Below are 19,282 nucleotides of genomic sequence, written 5' to 3' on the forward strand. Positions count from 1 at the left end.
ACACATAATGAATACTTAGGACCCATCACCTGGCCACAGCAGTTTTCAAGTCACACAGCACATTTTAAAAACACTTTATTTTAGAAAATGTTTTATAGTAGTGCTATGTGATACAGTCCTACCAGTTCTCAAATATTATATATTTGAGACTATACACACACACACACACACACACACACTCTCTCTCTCTCTCTCTCTCTCTCTCTCTCTCTCTCTCTCTCTCTCCTTCTCTCTCTCTCTCATTTATTTATTATTTAATTTATTGGAGAGACAGGGTCTTGCTGGGTCACCAGCAAGTTCAGTGGCACAGTCTTGGCTCACTGCAACCTTCCCCTCCAGTCTCAGGCAATCCTCCCACCCCAGTCTCCCAAGTAGCTGGGACTACAGGCATGCGCCACCACACCTGGCTAATTTGTGTGTTTTTGTATAGATGAGACCCAAGCTGGTGTCAAACTCCTGGGCTCAAGTGATCCACCTGCCTTGGTCTCCCAAAGTGCTGGGATTACAGACATGAGCCACTGCTTCTCGCCATATTATATATTCTTATTCCAGACTTCCCATATATTCCCTCTAACTTGGGCATCCTCCCCTAAGCTAAATGAATATGTATTTTACTATAATAATTTGTACATAATTCTAGATTATGATATACCATGTTATGGTTAATTGCTTACATGTTTATCTTCTCTGATGTGAGTTAACTTGATACCAGGAACCAGGTCTCTCTCATCTCTTTCTGCAGTACTGCTTGTTATGGTGGGTACTTAGAAGGTTTTGGTAAATGTTTGTAGTTGAATGAATGTAGCCTTAAGAAGTATTGCTGTGGTGTGTGCCTTTTGTTCTTCTAATAGAACATGATATCTTCATTCTAGCCAGAGCTTCTGATAATTCTTTCAGAATAGTCTGATGCCGAGTATATTTTATTCATTTATTTAATAATTAACTTTAGAGACATCTGCTATGTAATCTGAGATTATAAAATTATAATTAATAGTGGTGGGGATTTCATCAGATCATCGATGTTTCTACTCTGCTATCACAAATAGAAGAGGCATCACTGCTTACTCTTCCTGACATACCAGGAAAACCCCCAAATCACCATCACATTTTACAGATTTTACCCCTTACACGCCTATATACCAAGATAATTTCTTCTTATCTAGAGCAGAATGCCAGCTTTGTTTTTATTTATGTCCAGGTCTGGGTAAATTGGAAATCCATAGCTTCAAGATTGGATAATGAAAATACATTTAATCTAATATTGTCACAACGTTTACAATATAGCTTCAAATTCTTTTATTGGAATTTCATTTATTTTGAAATTTATTCTATACCCTTTTAGGTAATAAACAACCATCTAAGATGACTCTCTGGGTTCTTGAATGAAAGTCTTGCAGAGTCACTTTAAAGAAAATAGCATCTAGGACTTGTCAGATACAAGGAGGCTGGCCTGGCTCATGGTCAGTCAGATAGTAGGATTCAAAAAAGCACAAATGTGAATGGCTTTTGCTGAAATAATTTAATCTACCACTAAAATGAGAGAATTGACTTTTTCATTCTCATATTAGAAATCGTAATAAAAGAAGATTAAGGAGGCCAAAAGACTCAAAGATTAGCTGAGCTGGATTTTTAGCCACAATTTCATTTTCATTTTAGGAGGAAGATTCAAGAAGGGCAATCAGTGATTGAAATGGCAACTTGCAGGCTATGCAATCCAATACCTTAGGTCCTTTCTTCCTAAAAGGAGATGGATCAATCCTCGGTAATAACCTAGGCATATCCAAGTTTATCTGTTAATCTTTTAGATTGCTGGGGACTAGAAAAGAAGACAGAAAAAAAGCCATTTACCCATCTTTTGCTGATTTAGATCTTATGTTTTGATTTAGGCTCAGCATTTTAAAAACTCTAAAATTCCCACTATTTTTTTTTTTTAGAATATAAATATATATGGGGATGTGTGTGTGTGTGTGTCTGTGTGTGTGTATGTGTGTGTATTTTAAAGGTTTTCTTCTCCCTGTATGGTCAGTTTCTTCCAAACTGCATTTTTCTGCTGGTTTTACCTTCTTCTCATATGTTTATGTTAACTTGCTATATTTTAAGAATGAAATACAGTTGATTGGAAGTCCAGTGTACACAGAAGAGCCCTTTTGACTATGATCTTCTGTGTATTACTATGAATGGACCATCAGTGTCGGATCTTTTTTGGGGGGCTTGCCAGAGTCCCCAAAGAGGGTTTCTGCAGTACTCTGGGAGAGTTTAGGCTTTAGCTGCAAGCATTCTGGGGAATGAGAGTCAGAAGATAACTGGGGTTTTTGATATTTGGTGTATATATTCTTGCTTAACCTCCCTGTCTTCAGTATGTTACCTCTTTGGATCCCCCAGTCAACATTATTGTATTTTGCCCTTTTCTAAGCAAGGCAATTCCTCTAAAGGTATGGTGAAGGGGAGGGTCTAAATCTTTATTAAACCTTTTAAAACCAATCTTTCAACCAGCCATCTTATTTTTATCCTCACCTTTAGCCATACTTTCAGAGTACCCAAGTTCTCCAATTCCTGAGCCTTGGGGGAAGTTCTAAAGCATCAGTTGGGTTATCCTTCCTTTACTGTCTGTGGGACAAGCTCACTCACCTCCCTCTGGTTGTGCCTCAAGTGTCATCTTCTCTATGATCATGTTATCTGAAATTTCAGTCCCTATTCCAACTTCCTATCCTAAATCTATCTGACATAGTGTACACTTCCTTTGCTCTCTCATTGGACTGTCAGCTCTACAAGGGCATGAGTTGGTTTCCATTTTGTTCATGGCTTTGTCTCCAGAACCTAGAACAGATAAGTGTCTGGCATACTGTGAACCCAGTAAATAATTTGGATGAATGAGTGAATGACTGAATGAATGAACAGACTGCTCACTTTTCTATTTGCATACTTAGGAGTCACCCTTATTTGGTGAGATAGTTATATTCTTCATCTGCTTTTTACCTCCTCTCCTATTGTCTTTGTTCTTTTGGTTTTAGCCCTTATAGAAATTATTTCACTGTTGTGCTCTAGGATAGAAGGTTGGCTATACAGGTGTTCAACCTTCCATCTCTAATTACAAATTGTCATTGTTGTGCCATCAAAATTTTTCCAAAAATTCTCTTGCTTTCTCTGGAAGCTACATATTGCTGTTGGTATTCTACATATGCACTGCATGTAGAACTGAATTATAAAATAAAGGATTGTGAACCTCGAAATCATTTACTCTGTACAGTATTATGAAAATAACACCATAGTACTTTATAATATGATTATAACATTTTATTTTATAATTACATAGTATTACTATAATACTTTTATTATTATGAAAGTAATACTGTAAAGGGTAGAAATAGTATTAAAGGTTATATAGTAAAAACGTCTAATCACTGTCAACAGTTTTTAGTCTACCAGTTTTTCATGTCTATTACTTATCCATCTCTGTAGCACCTGCCACCTTTAAAAATTTTTTATTTTTTAAATTTAAAAAATTTAATCTTAAAAATAATTGATGCATAATAATTGTACATCTCATAGGGGTACATAGGGATGTGGTAAAACATATGGTGATTAGACCAGGCTAATTAGCATATCCATCATCTCAAGCGTTTATCATTTTGTTTGTATTGGGACATTCAATATCCTCCTTCTATTATGGCTGTTTGAAACTATATAATGTATTATTGTTACTGTAGTCACCCTGCAGTGGTATAGAACACTAGAATTTATTTCCCACACTCTAGCCATAGTTTCGTATTCTTTTTTTTTTCTTTCTTTTTTTTGAGACAGAGTTTCGCTCTTGTTACCCAGGCTGGAGTGCAATGGCGTGATCTCGGTTCACCGCAACCTCCGCCTCCTAAGTTCAAGCAATTCTCCTGCCTCAGCCTCCTGGGTAGCTGGGACTACAGGCGTGTGTCACCATGCCCAGCTAATTTTTGTATTTTTAGTAGAGACGGGGTTTCACCGTGTTGAGCAGGATGGTCTCGATCTCTTGACCTCGTGATCCACCCGCCTCGACCTCCCAGGTTTTGTATTCTTTAATAAATCTCTCTGTGCCTCTCTTTCCCCTACCCTTTGCAGTCTCTCGTATTCTTCTTTCTGTTTTTTTACTTACATGAAATCACCTTTAAACACACACAAATGAAGGGGATATATATGTGTGTGTGTGTGTGTATATATATATATATATATATACACACATAGAGATATGTACACACACATACACACACACACACACACACACACACACACACACACACACACACACACACATATATATATATATATATATAAAACATTTTTTATACCCAGATTTTTTTTATTGCATTTTAGGTTTTGGGGTACATGTGAAGAACATGCAAGATCGTTGCATAGGTACACACATGTCAGTGTGATTTGCTGCCTTCCTCCCCATTACCTATATCTGGCATTTCTCCCCATGCTATCTCTCCCCAATTCCCCACCCCCCCGCTGTCCCTCCCCTATTTCCCCCCAACCCGCATAGACCCCAGTGTGTGATGCTCCCCTCCCTGTCTCCATGTGTTCTCATTGTTCAACACCCACCTATGAGTGAGAACGTGCGGTGTTTGTCTGTTCTTGTGTCAGTTTGCTGAGAATGATGGTTTCCAGGTTCATCCATGTCCTTACAAAGGACACGAACTCACCGCTTTTTATGGCTGCATAGTATTCCACGGTGTATATGTGCCACATTTTTATTTTAACAATCTAAATTGGAGATTATTATATGTCAGCCAATATAAATTAATCTAATTCTTTCTAACAGTTGAATGTTATTTTAATGAATGAAAATGCCATATATATATGCATACATATATGCATATATATATATTTCTTATGTTTAAACCAGTCTCTGTTGACAGGCAGTTTTGGCCTTACCCTAGTTTGAGGCTGCTTTAAAGAAATACTGCAGTGCATATTGCTGTACCTACATTTTTCCTAACAAATAAATGTTATAAAACAATATAGATTATTTTATTTTTATTTTTTAGTTGTTTGTGATGAGTTACATAGACAATAAACATTTTTATTAGTTTCTCTTTTTAAAATACTTATATATTGAGGCCAGATGGCTCATGCCTGAAATCCTAGCACTTTGGGGGGCTGAGGAGGGTGGATCACTTGAGGTCAGAAGTTCGAGACCATCCTGGCCAACATGGTGAAACCCCATCTCTACTAAAAATAAAAAATTAGCTGGGCATGGTGGTGGACGCCTTTAATCCCAGCTACTGGGGAGGTGAGGCAGAAGAATCACTTGAACCCAGGAGGCAGAGGTTGCAGTGAGCCCAGATCGCACCATTGCATTTCAGTCTGGGTGACAGACAAAATAAAAAAACATATATATTGAAAGACAGTAGATGTATTTGAGTAAGGATTAGGGCATCCTCAACTGCACTATAATGAACCTAAGGAGTTAATACAAAGTCCTTGATTAGTAATTTATATTTAGTATAGTATATTTTTTCGTGTTTTCTGTTTGTTTTTTATTGATGTTAATGTATCCTTTTGCATTCAAAAATTATTTCTGAGTTCTTATTATGAGAAAAACAGCCTCAGGAAAAGCTCTGTGAGGATGTAAAATCTTCAGAAGTTTTTCAGGAAGTATGAATTTGTTATGAAACAAATAAATGTTAAATATAAGACAGCAGTGTAACCGTTTCTCAAAAGTTTATCACTCTCTCTCATTCTCCGTTTTGGCCATAACTGTATTGAATAAACCTGCTACATGAGCAATAAACTACTTGAATCAGCAGTCCTCAACATAGTAAAGGTCTTTAGACTTAATATTTACAGTGAAAAAGGAGGATCAAATAAGTCAAATAAGTTAGGAGGAAACCTCTTACTGTATTCCCCACCCCCAATCTTAGATACATAATTTACATTAGGACACTATTCTCTTAACTTTGATTGGGAATGTTTATATTTCAGTGGTAAATACATTTGTGATCTTGTTTTCATGAAGATTAATCATAAATGAGAGAAAAAAATTGGAATTATTGCATAGAAAAGCTTCATAAATATATAGAGATATATTTCTTATTTATTTCATAGAGTGACTTTTTCTGTGATATGTATTTAATATAAATTTCAATTAAAATACATGATATAGACAGTTGAGAAAATAATCCTAAAAATCTCAACAGAAAAACCAAATATCATATATTTATAAACATAATCCCAAACATCTGTTATGAATATATATAGTCAGTTAGATAACCCTATGTAGGGTAGCCAGCAAGGCAAGTAGGCAGAAAGACTGACAAAAAGAATCACACCATAGATGCTATTTTAAGTTAAACTAATTATAATAGTTTGATTAATTTGATTAATTGTGTTACTTTATCACTTAGCCAGTATAATTTGATTAATTATATTGGGTTAATCAGAACAAAAAAATAAAATGAAAACTATTTGTTTTATGTTTCAGATAATGTTTCTGTCACAGAGAGTATAGTTCTTAAGATATCTTTAAACTTAAATATAAATATAAGCATATATACACACACATACACATATACACACACACACACACACATAGACAAATTTATTGACAAGCAGATTTTAAAATGAGGAAATTAAACCACCTCACTTCTCCTTACTTCCTGGTTTTTATTGAGATATATTGTTATTTTAATGCTTTAAAACAGTATTCTGTAACCATAATTTTCGTGACTATACTGTATTCTACAATTAAGTGGATTTGCTGGATACCACCAGGCACTGGAACTCCACCAGCAACCCTCGAGTTTAAGGATGAGAACAAGTCGTCTGTGTTCTTTGTAGAAAACTCAGAAAATGAGAATGAAGCTAATGATGGTATAATGAAAAAATGATTTATAATTGTGCTTTACATATTAATGTATGATATATGTATCCCTAGAGTTTTAAATTAATATATATAAACCACCATATATACATACTATCTTTCCTTTTATCCTATCTGTTATTATCTAATTTAATTCATATATTGAGAACGTTTTACTCGATCTATGAATTTATGTCTACCTGTTACTTAACTGACTACACAATATTCTTATACAGTTGTACCATGGTATCAACGGGGGATTGTTCCAAGACCTCCCTTGGCTACCAAAATTCATGAATGCCCAAGTCCCTTATATAACATGGCATGGCATTTGCATATAACTTATGCACATCCTCCCATATACTTTAAATCATCTCTGGCTTGCTTATAAGATATAATACAATGTAAATGCTATAGAAATAGTTGTTATATATAATATATATTATATATGTTTGAGGAATAATAACACAAGTCTGTATGTGTTCAGTACACATGCAGGTTTATTTTATTGTTTTACTGTTTTTGATCCAAGGTTGGTTGAATCCATGGGTGCATAACTCAAGGATATGGAAGGCCAACTGCATAAGAATGTACTATGACTTACTGACCAAATTTTATTGTTTTACATTGATGTTGCTTCTTATTTTTTCCATTGATAGTGAATGTCCTTCTGTATACCTCTTTGCAAACGTTTATACATTTTTCCCCTAGAGCTTATTTTTTTCTTGGATCAAAGAGGAGATTAAATTAGAAATGATGTTTGTATTGGTCAGGGTTCTCCAGAGAAATGGAACCAATAGATGTATGTTTGTATGTATGTTGAAAGAGAGACTGATTTATTAGAGATTACAAGGAATTGGCTCCTATGATTTCAGAGGCTCAGAAGGCTCAAAATCGGCAGTCAGCAAGCAGGGGATCCAAGAGGCAATGGTGGAGTTCCAGTCCGAATTTGAAGGCTTGAGAACCAGGAGAGCCCATGGTATACTAAAGTTCTAGTCTGAAAGCCAGGGCATTTGAACTCCAAGAAGAACTGATGTTTCACTTTGAATCTGTAGGCAGAGAAAGACTGATATCCTAGCTCAAGTCAGTCAGGAAGGAGGAGTTCCCTCTTACTCATGGGAAGGTCACCCGTTTTGTTCTATTCAGGCCTTCAGCTGACTGGATGAAACCCACCCACATAGGGAAGGGTGATCTGCTTTGCCTAGTCTCCTATTCACTATCATCCACAGACTCTCTCACAGACATATCCAGAATAATGTTTAATCAAATATCTGGGCACCCCATGGCCCAGTCAAGTTGACATGTAAAATTAACATCACAATGTCCAGTGTCCATCTGAACTTATTTGTCCAAGGTTTTCTTTACTCCCATTTTCTCTCAACCCATTGCAAGACAGCACCATAGTCCATTTCTTCAGTCTTCTGTTATCTGCTGGATGGGAGTCCCTTTATGTAACAATGGCGATCTTCCTATACTAATATTATACAGTGATCTAGACTGACCCCTTTTTGGGCATTTCTTCATGCAAGCAACAATGAGTACATATGCAGATGAGAGAGGGTAGAGAGACTTTAGTATCTGCTATGCCCCATGGACTCAGTAGTTGAAGGATAGAGAGTCTTAGCTTTCCACAGTGAGTTTCATCAAGTCTTCTGTGTTTTGTAGATATTACTTGCCAATAGTAGGAACTCAGTATTTGTGTGTTCAGTAAAAAAATAAACAGATGGAAAGTTAAAAAAAAGATTCTGGTATGTGATGGAAGAGATTGTTGTGTGCTAAATCAGTAACGTCTCTTGATGTCAGTTAAATTAATAGGAAGCAATCATACTGGAAAGTTATCTCATGAAAGTAGTGTACTGGCAATATACTACTTCTTTTTAATGAAATACTCTTTCTTCTTGGCTTCTGTGATATCAGGCAAGTTCAAGTGGCATGAAAGTTTATACAGTAACAACTTTCCATCCTCAGACCCCAATTTTTATCTCTTTTTCTAACTATCCAATTTCTCTCCCCACTGGTAAACACATGTTTCTTTTATATATACATAAAAAAATATATATGTTGTATATATTTTATATTACTAGCCAATGTAAGTGAATGTGTGTATAGAGAATATTATACCCAAGAGTATTCCATGTATTCATGGCAGTACATATAGAGTTATGTCATTCTTTTAAGTCTTTATGGTATTCGGTTATATGGATGTATCAAAATATAATATCCTAAATTAGACTTCTAGTTATTTCTAATCTCTTGCTATTCTAGATGAAGCTACAGATATTCTTTTATGAATATCATGTTGCAGATGTGTGACTATATCTGCAAAATAAATACTTATAAATGGAGTTTTGCTGGGTCAAAGGTCACTTACATTTTAAAATGTTGACAAATATGCTAAATGGTGTTCCAAGGAGGTTGCTACCTGTTTACTTTCTCAGTGGCATTACTTGAGAATCCTCATTACCATATAACCTCACCAATACAGTGTGCTATCAGACTTTGAATTTTGCAAGTCTGATAGATGATGAAAATATTTCTTTGTTTTTCTTTAACTTCTATTTCTCTTATGAGTGAAGTTAAGTATTGAACAGATATTTAAAAGCTATACGCTTTTAAACAGAACAAGCATATTGTTGATACCAGTATTTGACAACCACCTTGTTTTTTCAGATGAGAAAACCAAAGCATGAAGGCCATAAGGCATCAGCCTATGGTCATTCACTTAGTGGTAGTCAAGCCAGAGGTGACTCCAAGGCCATCTGGCTACTGAGAATCTCTGTACTAGACTGCTTTTCAGTAAACTCGTGAATGAATGAAAGAGAGAACACATGCGGTTGACTTTTCAACTTGATCTAAACAGAACCTGTATTTAAGTTTGTAATTGAAGAACTATTGAACTTGAGCTTGTTACAAAGAGATCACGGGCACAGCCACTTTCGTTGGTATGGAGAGTATCACAGTGAGAGCCTTGCCTCTGGAGCCACACTTAAATCAGCCCTGTGACCTTGGGCGAGGAGGAGGCTTACCTTAATAACAAGTAAAAACAAAAGCAAAACCAAACTCACAAATCTAAACTGTTGGTTATGTAGAAGATTTCTAAAATTTTATATTTGTGCTTTATTTTTATTTTTAATTTTTATTGTAGGAGAAGCTATTGTCCAGATCTCTTCAGAGGGGTGAAGATCTTCAGTTTGACCAGGTATGTCAATTTTGGGAGAATTTTTTTTTCCCACCTGGAAACAGTGTTCATTCTAATAGTCTGGCCCAAATATATCCAATATTGAAGAATTCTTCAATTTTATTTAGTGATGCTATATATCCTTGTATGCTTAATTCATTCTAGATTTGGTAGCTGTTTAGAATGAACTGTGAACTTTATTAGTTTCTCTTCATTTAGCACTTCACAGCTTTTCATTGTTAATCTCTTTAACATTTATGTTAACTTTGTTCATGTTAAAATTTAACATTAACATTGTTAATACCTTTCACATTTTTTGCTTTCAGTTACATCCCTCAGTCTTTCCTTCTGTACCAATTGCCACACTTTTTACATAATGATATTTTACCTTTTAACATTTATGAATTTTTCTGTTGGGGCTCTCAATCTGCATGTAGAACACCGCTTTCTAACAACTCTTGTGCTGATCTTCTAATGTTAATTCTTCCTTTTACTAAGATTAAATGTTGGATCAATTTTGTCATAAGTATTTTAATATATAGTGGTTATTTGAAAAACCAATAACCTACATTAGCTTTCTTTACTATCTAGTATTCCTAGGACACTTTACCCAAAATTATTTATCTCAAAAATTGAGTTTAATGTTCATATTAGGCTAATTGACTAAATAAAGAAGACTGGTTAGAATTACTTGGTGGAGACCTACTAAAATACTATGTTCCTGGATCCCACTCCAGTTCTGCTGAAGCAGAATCACCAAGGGCGGTGCTCTGGCCCTGGTATTTATGACAGTTTCCTACGGGATTCTGACTCATACACTTAGTAAATAGCCACTGGTCTAAGAAGAAACCATAATTAGACTGGTAAGACCTCTGTTACAATGATACTGTAATAAGATCGCCTTATATGGTGCTTTTCAAGTCTCATACCACTACAAAAGTTATTCAGATTATTCACATCTTGAATCCGTGTCACTAATCGGCCCATAATCAGGATTTGAAATCTGATTAAACAACATTTTAAGAAAATTTTCAATTTTAAATGTAAATGATTAATAAACAGTAAATGATCATTCCTCATAGCTTATTTTTTTGGGGGAGGGTGCTGACAGTTAAAAGTTCTGTGTGGCATAAACTGTTTTCTGTATATTTACAATAGTTGATGGATCTTATTATTTCTTCTTCAGATATTACAAGAGATTTCCTTTGAGTGATACTGTTCATTGTTAATAAAATATATCTTTTTGAAGTATGGTTAAATAAATTTAGAATCTTGTTTTTACCTTAGTTTTCTATGTTAGAAACTATTGACCTGTCAAATTATGATAATTTACAATACAAGGATGATTAAACAATAGTACAAGTAATGAAAATGAGAACAGCCAACATAAATAAACTGTTTCATTCTTTTCTGTTTTTTTTTTGTGGATGAAGTTTTATACAGAATATGAAATAACAGGAAAATTAATTCAATTTCCAGAGGTATCAATTTATCTTCTTCATTAACTAGTTCCTACTCTAGCTATGGAACTAAAAGAGACCTTGAATATCCTGCAACCCATACTTTAAAAAATAAGTTAACAAAGTGAAGCATATTTAATTATATGCTGATTTCAGAATATTAATTTTATGAGAAATGGGTTGAATCACATACAGAAATTCTTATGAAGAGAGAAAATTTTTCTTGGGATCCTCAAGGTGTAGAGTAACCTTAGGGACTGCTGATGGTAGTGTGTCCTGGCAAGTTGGATTCATTCATGAAGTAAAGTTGTGATGTTCACCTAGAATTTGGGTCGTTTCAAGGATGCCCCAAATTTAGTAACAGCTGTTCGTCACAATACACTTATCATTATGTTGTCCTTCTATGTATTCTAAGCCTTACACACTTGTTTACACGTTTCTAACATGCTAATCTGCAGATAGCAGAGTAATTATGATTCTCCTCTTTGTCATAGTATAGGAAATTGGAGCTTTCCTCACAGGTCTTATATAATGTAGTCTTTGTTTCTGTCTTTTCATCCATATAGTGGCATCATTTTAAAATCATTTGTTCACAAGAACATGAAGTTGCCAGGGCAGGAAGTAGATATGGTTTCTTCATGTTATTTGTAATGCCTCCCCTAAAGGTATCTGTGTATTTAATCAGGGATGTTACTGATGGGCATATTTTTACACATGTGAGTGGCATATGGAGGCAGGGAAAAGGTCAAAAGCCATTGAGCTAAACCACCCAAGGAATAAAGGATAAAGTTTAATAGTGGGTAAAACTTTGCCCACTTTATTACTTGGCTAAACCCTTGACTCTTATTTTAATTTTAAAGCACATTTATTGCATTGAGTTACTGTGTTTATTCATTTCAAAATGAAATATAATTTCATTTTGACAGCTAATATAATTAAGAGTGCAGTACATTCAGCAATACACTTTATTTTCTGGTAATATCTTGTGCTTTCAGTTGATAAGCTCTATGAGCTCAGTAGCAGAGCACTGTCTCCCTTCCTTACTTCGCACCTTGTTTGACTGGTACAGACGCCAAAATGGAACAGATGATGAATCTTATGAATATAGGCCTCGATCTAGCACAAAGTCTAAAGGGTAAGTGGTTTATTTTACACTGTTATACCTGGCATCAACACACTTCCAATGAAGGGGTGATACTGTTATCAACTGAAGGTTGTTATTGTTTGATTCGTAAGCAAAATGCATTGATTACTTTTGTTACAAACATGGTAGTAAGGGGGAAGGATAGTTCATACATAAACTGTAAATCAAGAGAAGGTATCAGTTAAACTAGGTGTAGACCTGCAGTACCCATACCAGCATACCATGCAAAAATTAGTCATACAAAAACTCACTTAGGAGTGCCATTTAGTAGTTCAGTGAGGATTTTTTAATAGTCGTAAAAGTTAGGAAAATATTCAAAGAAGTTCCTGTTCATATGGTTTATGAAAGGAGGCAATTACTGTGATACAGGAAGACTGCCAAAACCCTGTGTTATCATAGTACTATGATACTCTTCTTGGAGCTCAATTCCAAGAACTTCTTTTCTCCTCCTTCAAATTTCCCACAAGGATCATGTCATGCAAGTAAGAGCCACCTGTGTTCAGGTGATTGTCCATGGTTTAGTGTTGGATTTCAGTAGATGCCACTTGTGATTTTTTTAGCTTAAATTTGTGAGAAAGATACCTTGTACTGTATTTTCCTGTTGAAAAGTTAATACTTTTCTTTCAGTTCTGAACAAAAATGTTAGTAATCAAATACGGAGCAATGCTAGGTTTTCTAAATAAAATTTAAAATACTTTTCTTCTTACTAATTCTTTTAGATTAGGTTTAAATGTTAACAGATATAATAGTGAACTCCGATAGACACCCAATATATAAAAAGGGAAAGAACGTAAGAACATGTTCATACATATGTTGGATTATTAAAAAGCTTGAGGCTGGGCACAGTGACTCATGCCTGAAATCTGCTTTGGGAGGCTCAGGCAGGAGGATCACTTGAGCCCAGGAATTTGAGACTAGTCTGGGCAATGTAGGGAGATCTCATCTCTAGAAAAAATAAACAAAATTAGCCAGGTGTGGTGGTGCTTGCCTGTAGTCCTAGCTACTTCGGAGGCTGAGGTGGGAGGATCACACGAACCCAGGAGATCGAGGCTGTGTGGTGAGCCATGTTTGCAGCATTGCACTTCAGCCTGGGTGACAGAACAAGACCCTGTCTGAAACCAAAAAGACAAAAATAAAAAACAAAAAGCTTCATATTAACAATTGCTGTAGCACATTATACCTAGTAGGAAAATAAGCTACTAACCAATAGATATTTTTAAAGTCATAGTCCTAATGCAGTACTAATTTTGGGTTCTTGTTTCAGGGATGAACAGCAACGTGAAAGAGATTATCTTCTTGAAAGGAGGGACTTAGCAGTAGACTTCATTTTTTGTTTAGTTTTAGTTGAAGTTTTAAAGCAGGTAAGCTCTTTTATTTCTGCAAAGTGTATTCCTTATTCTTTGCTTACTGTGCCTTCGTGTTTCAGTTACTTTATTTAAGATGCTGTGTCTAGAATTTTAGCCCACATAAACTAAATCCCTGTAATTTAATTATATTTCTTTCCGTTACTTGGGGCTTTCCTGCCCTGTACCTATCTTCCCCTCTTGTTTTTACCTTTGTATGCTGTCTAAGATATAAAATCTTGTTAGCAAAATGGAACTGAATGGAAATTGTATTAATATTGGCTTTTAGCTGTAAGTGTAGTTTAGTTTGCCCGCCGTTCAGCTACTTCAGTTCCTTATTCCACTTAATTTCTCTAATCCCTCAAGCCTGCATTCCAACATGTAATAATGGTGCACTTATAGTTGAGGAATGGGGGTGATTTGATAAGGATACTGAATTGTCATGTGCAAATGGTTTTCAGGCAAGTAGAGTACCTCAGATAATAAATTATGAATGTTTATTCATTCAGTGAAGATTAGAATGCCTACTGTGTGCTGGCATTGCTTGCACTGCACTCGAGCTTACATTTGAATGGGATAGATACACAGTAAAGATATGAATATATAATACAATGTCAGGTATAGTCTTAGTATTTTTACTATTCAAGATCAGTATAAATGTGCTGAATTTGAAAGTTTTTTTATTTAAAGATCATAGTCATTAAAGTTATATATCATTCAAGGATGATCCATGTATTTCCAGCCGTGAAAGTTGTATCATTTTGAAACAAGTTAGGAAGCCCACAAGTCAGAATCATATTTTGCTTATGACATGTTTGGACAGGGAGTTTGTTTTCGCTACATAGAACGGAATATGTGACAAACAGCAAATGTAAGATATAAAGGTTAATTGACAGTCTTTTTCTCATAGTATAACAATATTTGAATTATATAATCAGTTATATTTAGCTTTTGTTTTTACAAGGAATATGAAAAGACAGTTATTTGGTACTCTGAAATCTGCAAATAAACATAATTTTAAATATGGAAAATAGACAAATGAGTTAGGTTAAATCACTTTAATTTGCGCATTTCATAAAAATTTTTCGGTAGAGGTGGGAAAGAAATCTCCTCCGGGAGTTGTGCTAACAAGCCAGACTTGACTTCTGTGACCTCTTGGTTCAGCTGAGACGCTAAGATCTTAAGGCAGAAGTATCTAGGGTAGGAAGAGCTAAGGCCTGGAAATGGCCACAGTCCGTCAGTGGACTCTGATGACCGCTCATTGTGATTTATCCCTAGCGTATCTTGTGTGTTAAATGGACCTCATTTAAGTGGATTGGAAACCAGTATTTGTGCTTTTTTGCTTAAACAGTATAGGATTTCTTCTTCCAGCCAGAGAAATGGCATACTCCTTGCACTAACATTCAGGAACCCCAGTGACCTGGCCCCATTGTGCTTCCTCTCCATTCATTTCCCATGGCATCCTTTTCTTAGATGTCAGTCTCACTCCTCATCCTAAAGTTGCCCAATCACTGGCTTCAGAACTTCAATTCAAAGGCAACCCTGTGGAGGCGTTTTTCCTGTCTCTTCCCCCTCATCCTCCCCGCTTTTCCCCTTCTTGCTACCTTTGTAGTCCTCCTCGTCCTTCTCTTTTAAAATAGTCCAGATAGGTCTTCAGGGAGAAAAAAAAAAATCAAGATCTATAAACATAAGAACACTTTTTTTTTTTTTTTTTTGAGACGGAGTTTCGCTCTTGTTACCCAGGCTGGAGTGCAATGGCGCGATCTTGGCTTACTGCCTGCTCCTTTGCTGGGGTTCAGGCAATCCTCCTCTCACTGTTTGTTAAAACCCATGACTTTTTTTGCTGGGGCAACATGGAGAGACCCCATCTCTAAAAAATATTTAAAAAATAAAAAAAATTAATCTGGGTGTGGTGGTATTCACCTGTTGGCCTAGCTACTCTGGAGGCTGAGGCAGGAAGATCACTGGAGCCCAGGGATTTGAGGTTACAGTGAACTGTGATTGCACCACTGTACTCCAGCCTGGGTGACAGAACGAGACCCTGTCTCTTTAAAAAAAAAAAACAAAAGAATATCTTTCTTTTTTTTTGGGTGAACTCACTGTTCACGTTCACTGCACAAAATCATTTCTGACCCACAGTTCACATGGACTCAAAGTGAAAAAAATATACAGTAGCTCTGATACCAAATCTTTGTCTTTGGTTCTGTCACCATATTATTCCAACCTATAGTACCCTTTCTACTGACTTCTTCACTTCTATTACTATTATCCCCATACCCTAATTTAAAGGCACTCATCAAAAAAAATACATGTGTGTGTGTGTGTAGAGAGAGAGAGAGAGAGACAAAAATCTCTGTATAGGATTATACATTAATAGAGTGTAACTGTGTTCTTGGTGAGAAACATATATATATATATATACGTTTAGATATATGTACATAGATATATAGAAACATATATTTCTCACCAAGAACACAGTTACACTCTATTAATCTATAATCCTATATAGAGATTTTCCCCCCAGTAAAAGGCAAGTCTTTGTAGCTTCTCTAATAAAACTAGAGAAAATGGCATAAAAATCAATAGAGCTTTCTGAAACATCACCACTAACTAACCCAATTTTCTTCTGTCAGAATAATGTGAGGTTTAATAGATCCAGAGAGTAATCAATGTAATATATCTACAATTTAATAGGACTTTTCCTTTTGCCCCATATAATAACACCTACATTAAAATGTAATTCAGGTTTATTTTGATGAGGTGCATAGTCTCCAGAGTATTGAAGTGTTGAGACATGGTTGTTTCAGTCTTGAGGAGTAAATATTCTTTATAGGTTAGACCTTGACCTCATGTATTAGAAATTATGTGTTCCTTGAATAATTTGTTTTGTCTCTAATAATCACACTTTTGGAGCTTTTCAAAATGTGTGAAGAACTCTATAGCCTTTGTGCAAACTGATCATTGTAATAAACCTGGGGAGATGGCCATGGCAAGTACTATTAATATCCCAGCTGTCTTGCTTGCCACATAACTTTGGGCAGGTTACTATCCCTGACTCTTCCTTCCTCTATAAAAATGTATAATATCATTTTTGTAGAATCATGAGAATTAAATGCAATAATGCCTGGTGTGTGGAAATTCCTCAATACGTATTATCTGTTGTTTTCATTTTACAGGGGAAGAAATGTTCTTAATTGTAGTAATTTGCTAAAGATTATAAAGCTAATTCATTTATACTACTTCAAGTTTTCTCTCTTTAATAATAAAAATAAACTTATTCTCATTGGTAAAATAAGTGATACATTAGGTGAAATGGCCAGTATCTTATAAAATTGAATGGAAGTTTTGTTATAACAAGTTAGTCAAAGAGTTAATATAAATATGATGAAATTAAGTAGAGGAATTCACCTTGGGGACACAATTAATTCCATATGATAGAGGACTAGTTTTACTTTTATAAAAACGTCAGGGCTGGGCGCAGTAGCTCACACCTGTGGTCCCAGCACTTTGGGAGGCTAACATGGGTGAATCACGAGGTCAGGAGTTCAAGACCAGCCTGACCAAAATGATGAAACCCATCTCTACTAAAAATACAAAAATTACTTGGGCATGGTGGTGGGTGCCTGTAATCCCAGCTACACAGAAGGCCGAAGCAGAGAATTGCTTGAACTTTGGTAGGTGGAGGTTGCAGCGAGCCGAGATCACGCCACTGCACTCCAGTCTGGGTGACAGAGTGAAACTCCATCTCAAAAAAAAAAAAAAAAGAATAAATTTGGGGTAATGGCTTACTAAAATTAGTATGTTAGTACCAAAGGCTTTAGATCCATGATAAAAGCATGTTTAAACAGCAATATAACATTTTTAAAGTTTGAAGCAATACTCTTTTAGTATTGAATTTTAGTTGTATGTTTATTCTTTAAAACAAACAAGAAGTTGAGAAACCTAGTTTGTGGGCCATTTCAAGCTCTTGGCTTGCTTTTATTCTTACTATTGTGAAGTATCATAAGATGGCGATATCTTTTATGTCTCTGAGTAGATTATTTGCATTTTCAGAGTTAATAGCATTTTCGATGTTGATGAGCAGTCCCAAAGGTCCACATGGGAGATGATTTGTCATTCTGCTGATGTGTGATGCTGTTTACATTCCTTGGTGCTGAGAATTGGTCATTTAGCTAATGAATGGGCTAGTCCAACTTCCCACTATCTTAACCTAGTTTTTTGGTCTTTCATAATGTAATAAAAGCATTAAATTTTCAGCAGTGGTGGTGGAAATAGCCTTGGAATAAACTTGAGTATTTGTTATTATAGTTTTTTTTTTTTTNTTTTTGAGACAGAGCCTTGCTCTGTCGCCCAGGCTGGAATGCGGTGGTGCAATCTCAGCTCATTGCAATCTCCGCCTCCCTGATTCAAGCAATTCTCCTGCCTCAGCCTCCTGGTAGCTGGGATTACAGGCGAGTGCCACTACGCCTGGCTAATTTTTGTAATGTTAGAAGAGATGGGGTTTTACCATGTTGGTAAGGCTGGTCTTCAACTCCTGACCTCAGGTGATCCGCGCATCTTGGCCTCCCAAAGTGTTGGAATTACAGGCATGAGCCACTGCACCCAAACTGTTATTGTAGTTTCTACTAGATTTTCTTGCATGTTCAAGTAGAATTAGAGCCGCTTCTAAATCACACCGATGACAAGATCTTAGAAAGTCTCGAAGCCAAAGATGGAGACATTACTCCATGAAAGAACTTTTTCTCTGTGAGCTGAAATGAGTCTTTGCTCTCTGTGTTTTTGGAGATGCAGTTAGAGAGGTTTTCAACTACTGAAAATAAGGGGAGAAATAGGGACTTTCAGAGTGTCTGTACATTCTGATAATATTCATTCTTAAAGTAAAATTTTTAGAAGTTATATGTTTTTTTTACACCTTGAACTCTGTTTTGGCAGAACTTACATATCTTTAATTAAAATTAAAGATGTATTTCTTCTTTTACTTCTCTCTGTTTTTCTTTCTTTCCTTGCAGTAATATGATAAGACCAAAGTTGCTTATTTGTTTTATTTATTCAAATACATTTTCTTTCCTTTATCTTTAATCTTTTTTTTGAGTCTCTCCCTGTCGCCCAGGCAGGAGTGCAGTGGCACAATCTCAGCTCATTGCAACTTCGGCCTCCCAGGTTCCAGCAATTCTCCTGCCTCAGCCTCCCAAGTAGCTGGGATTACAGGTGCCTGCCACCACGCTCAGCTAATTTTTGTATTTTTAGTAGAGACTGGGTTTTGCCATGTTGGTCAGGCTGGTCTTGAACTCCTGACCTCAGGTAATCCACCCACCTCAGCTT

The 19,282-nt window shown here is 35.8% G+C and overlaps 1 protein-coding gene across 1 annotated transcript in view; it reads left to right on the plus strand.

Moving 5' to 3' along the window:
- Positions 1–19,282, plus strand: part of FRYL (FRY like transcription coactivator) — a 180,764-nt gene that overhangs the window by 43,763 nt on the left and 117,719 nt on the right. The window contains exons 3-5 of the mRNA XM_037742590.1: positions 9,981–10,034; positions 12,469–12,608; positions 13,882–13,978. Coding sequence (XP_037598518.1) covers positions 9,981–10,034; positions 12,469–12,608; positions 13,882–13,978 — 291 coding nt within the window. The remainder of the gene's footprint in view (positions 1–9,980; positions 10,035–12,468; positions 12,609–13,881; positions 13,979–19,282) is intronic.

The sequence above is a fragment of the Cebus imitator genome, unplaced genomic scaffold (genome assembly GCF_001604975.1).
Source record: "Cebus imitator isolate Cc_AM_T3 unplaced genomic scaffold, Cebus_imitator-1.0 Scaffold124, whole genome shotgun sequence".
Lineage (NCBI taxonomy): Eukaryota > Metazoa > Chordata > Mammalia > Primates > Cebidae > Cebus > Cebus imitator.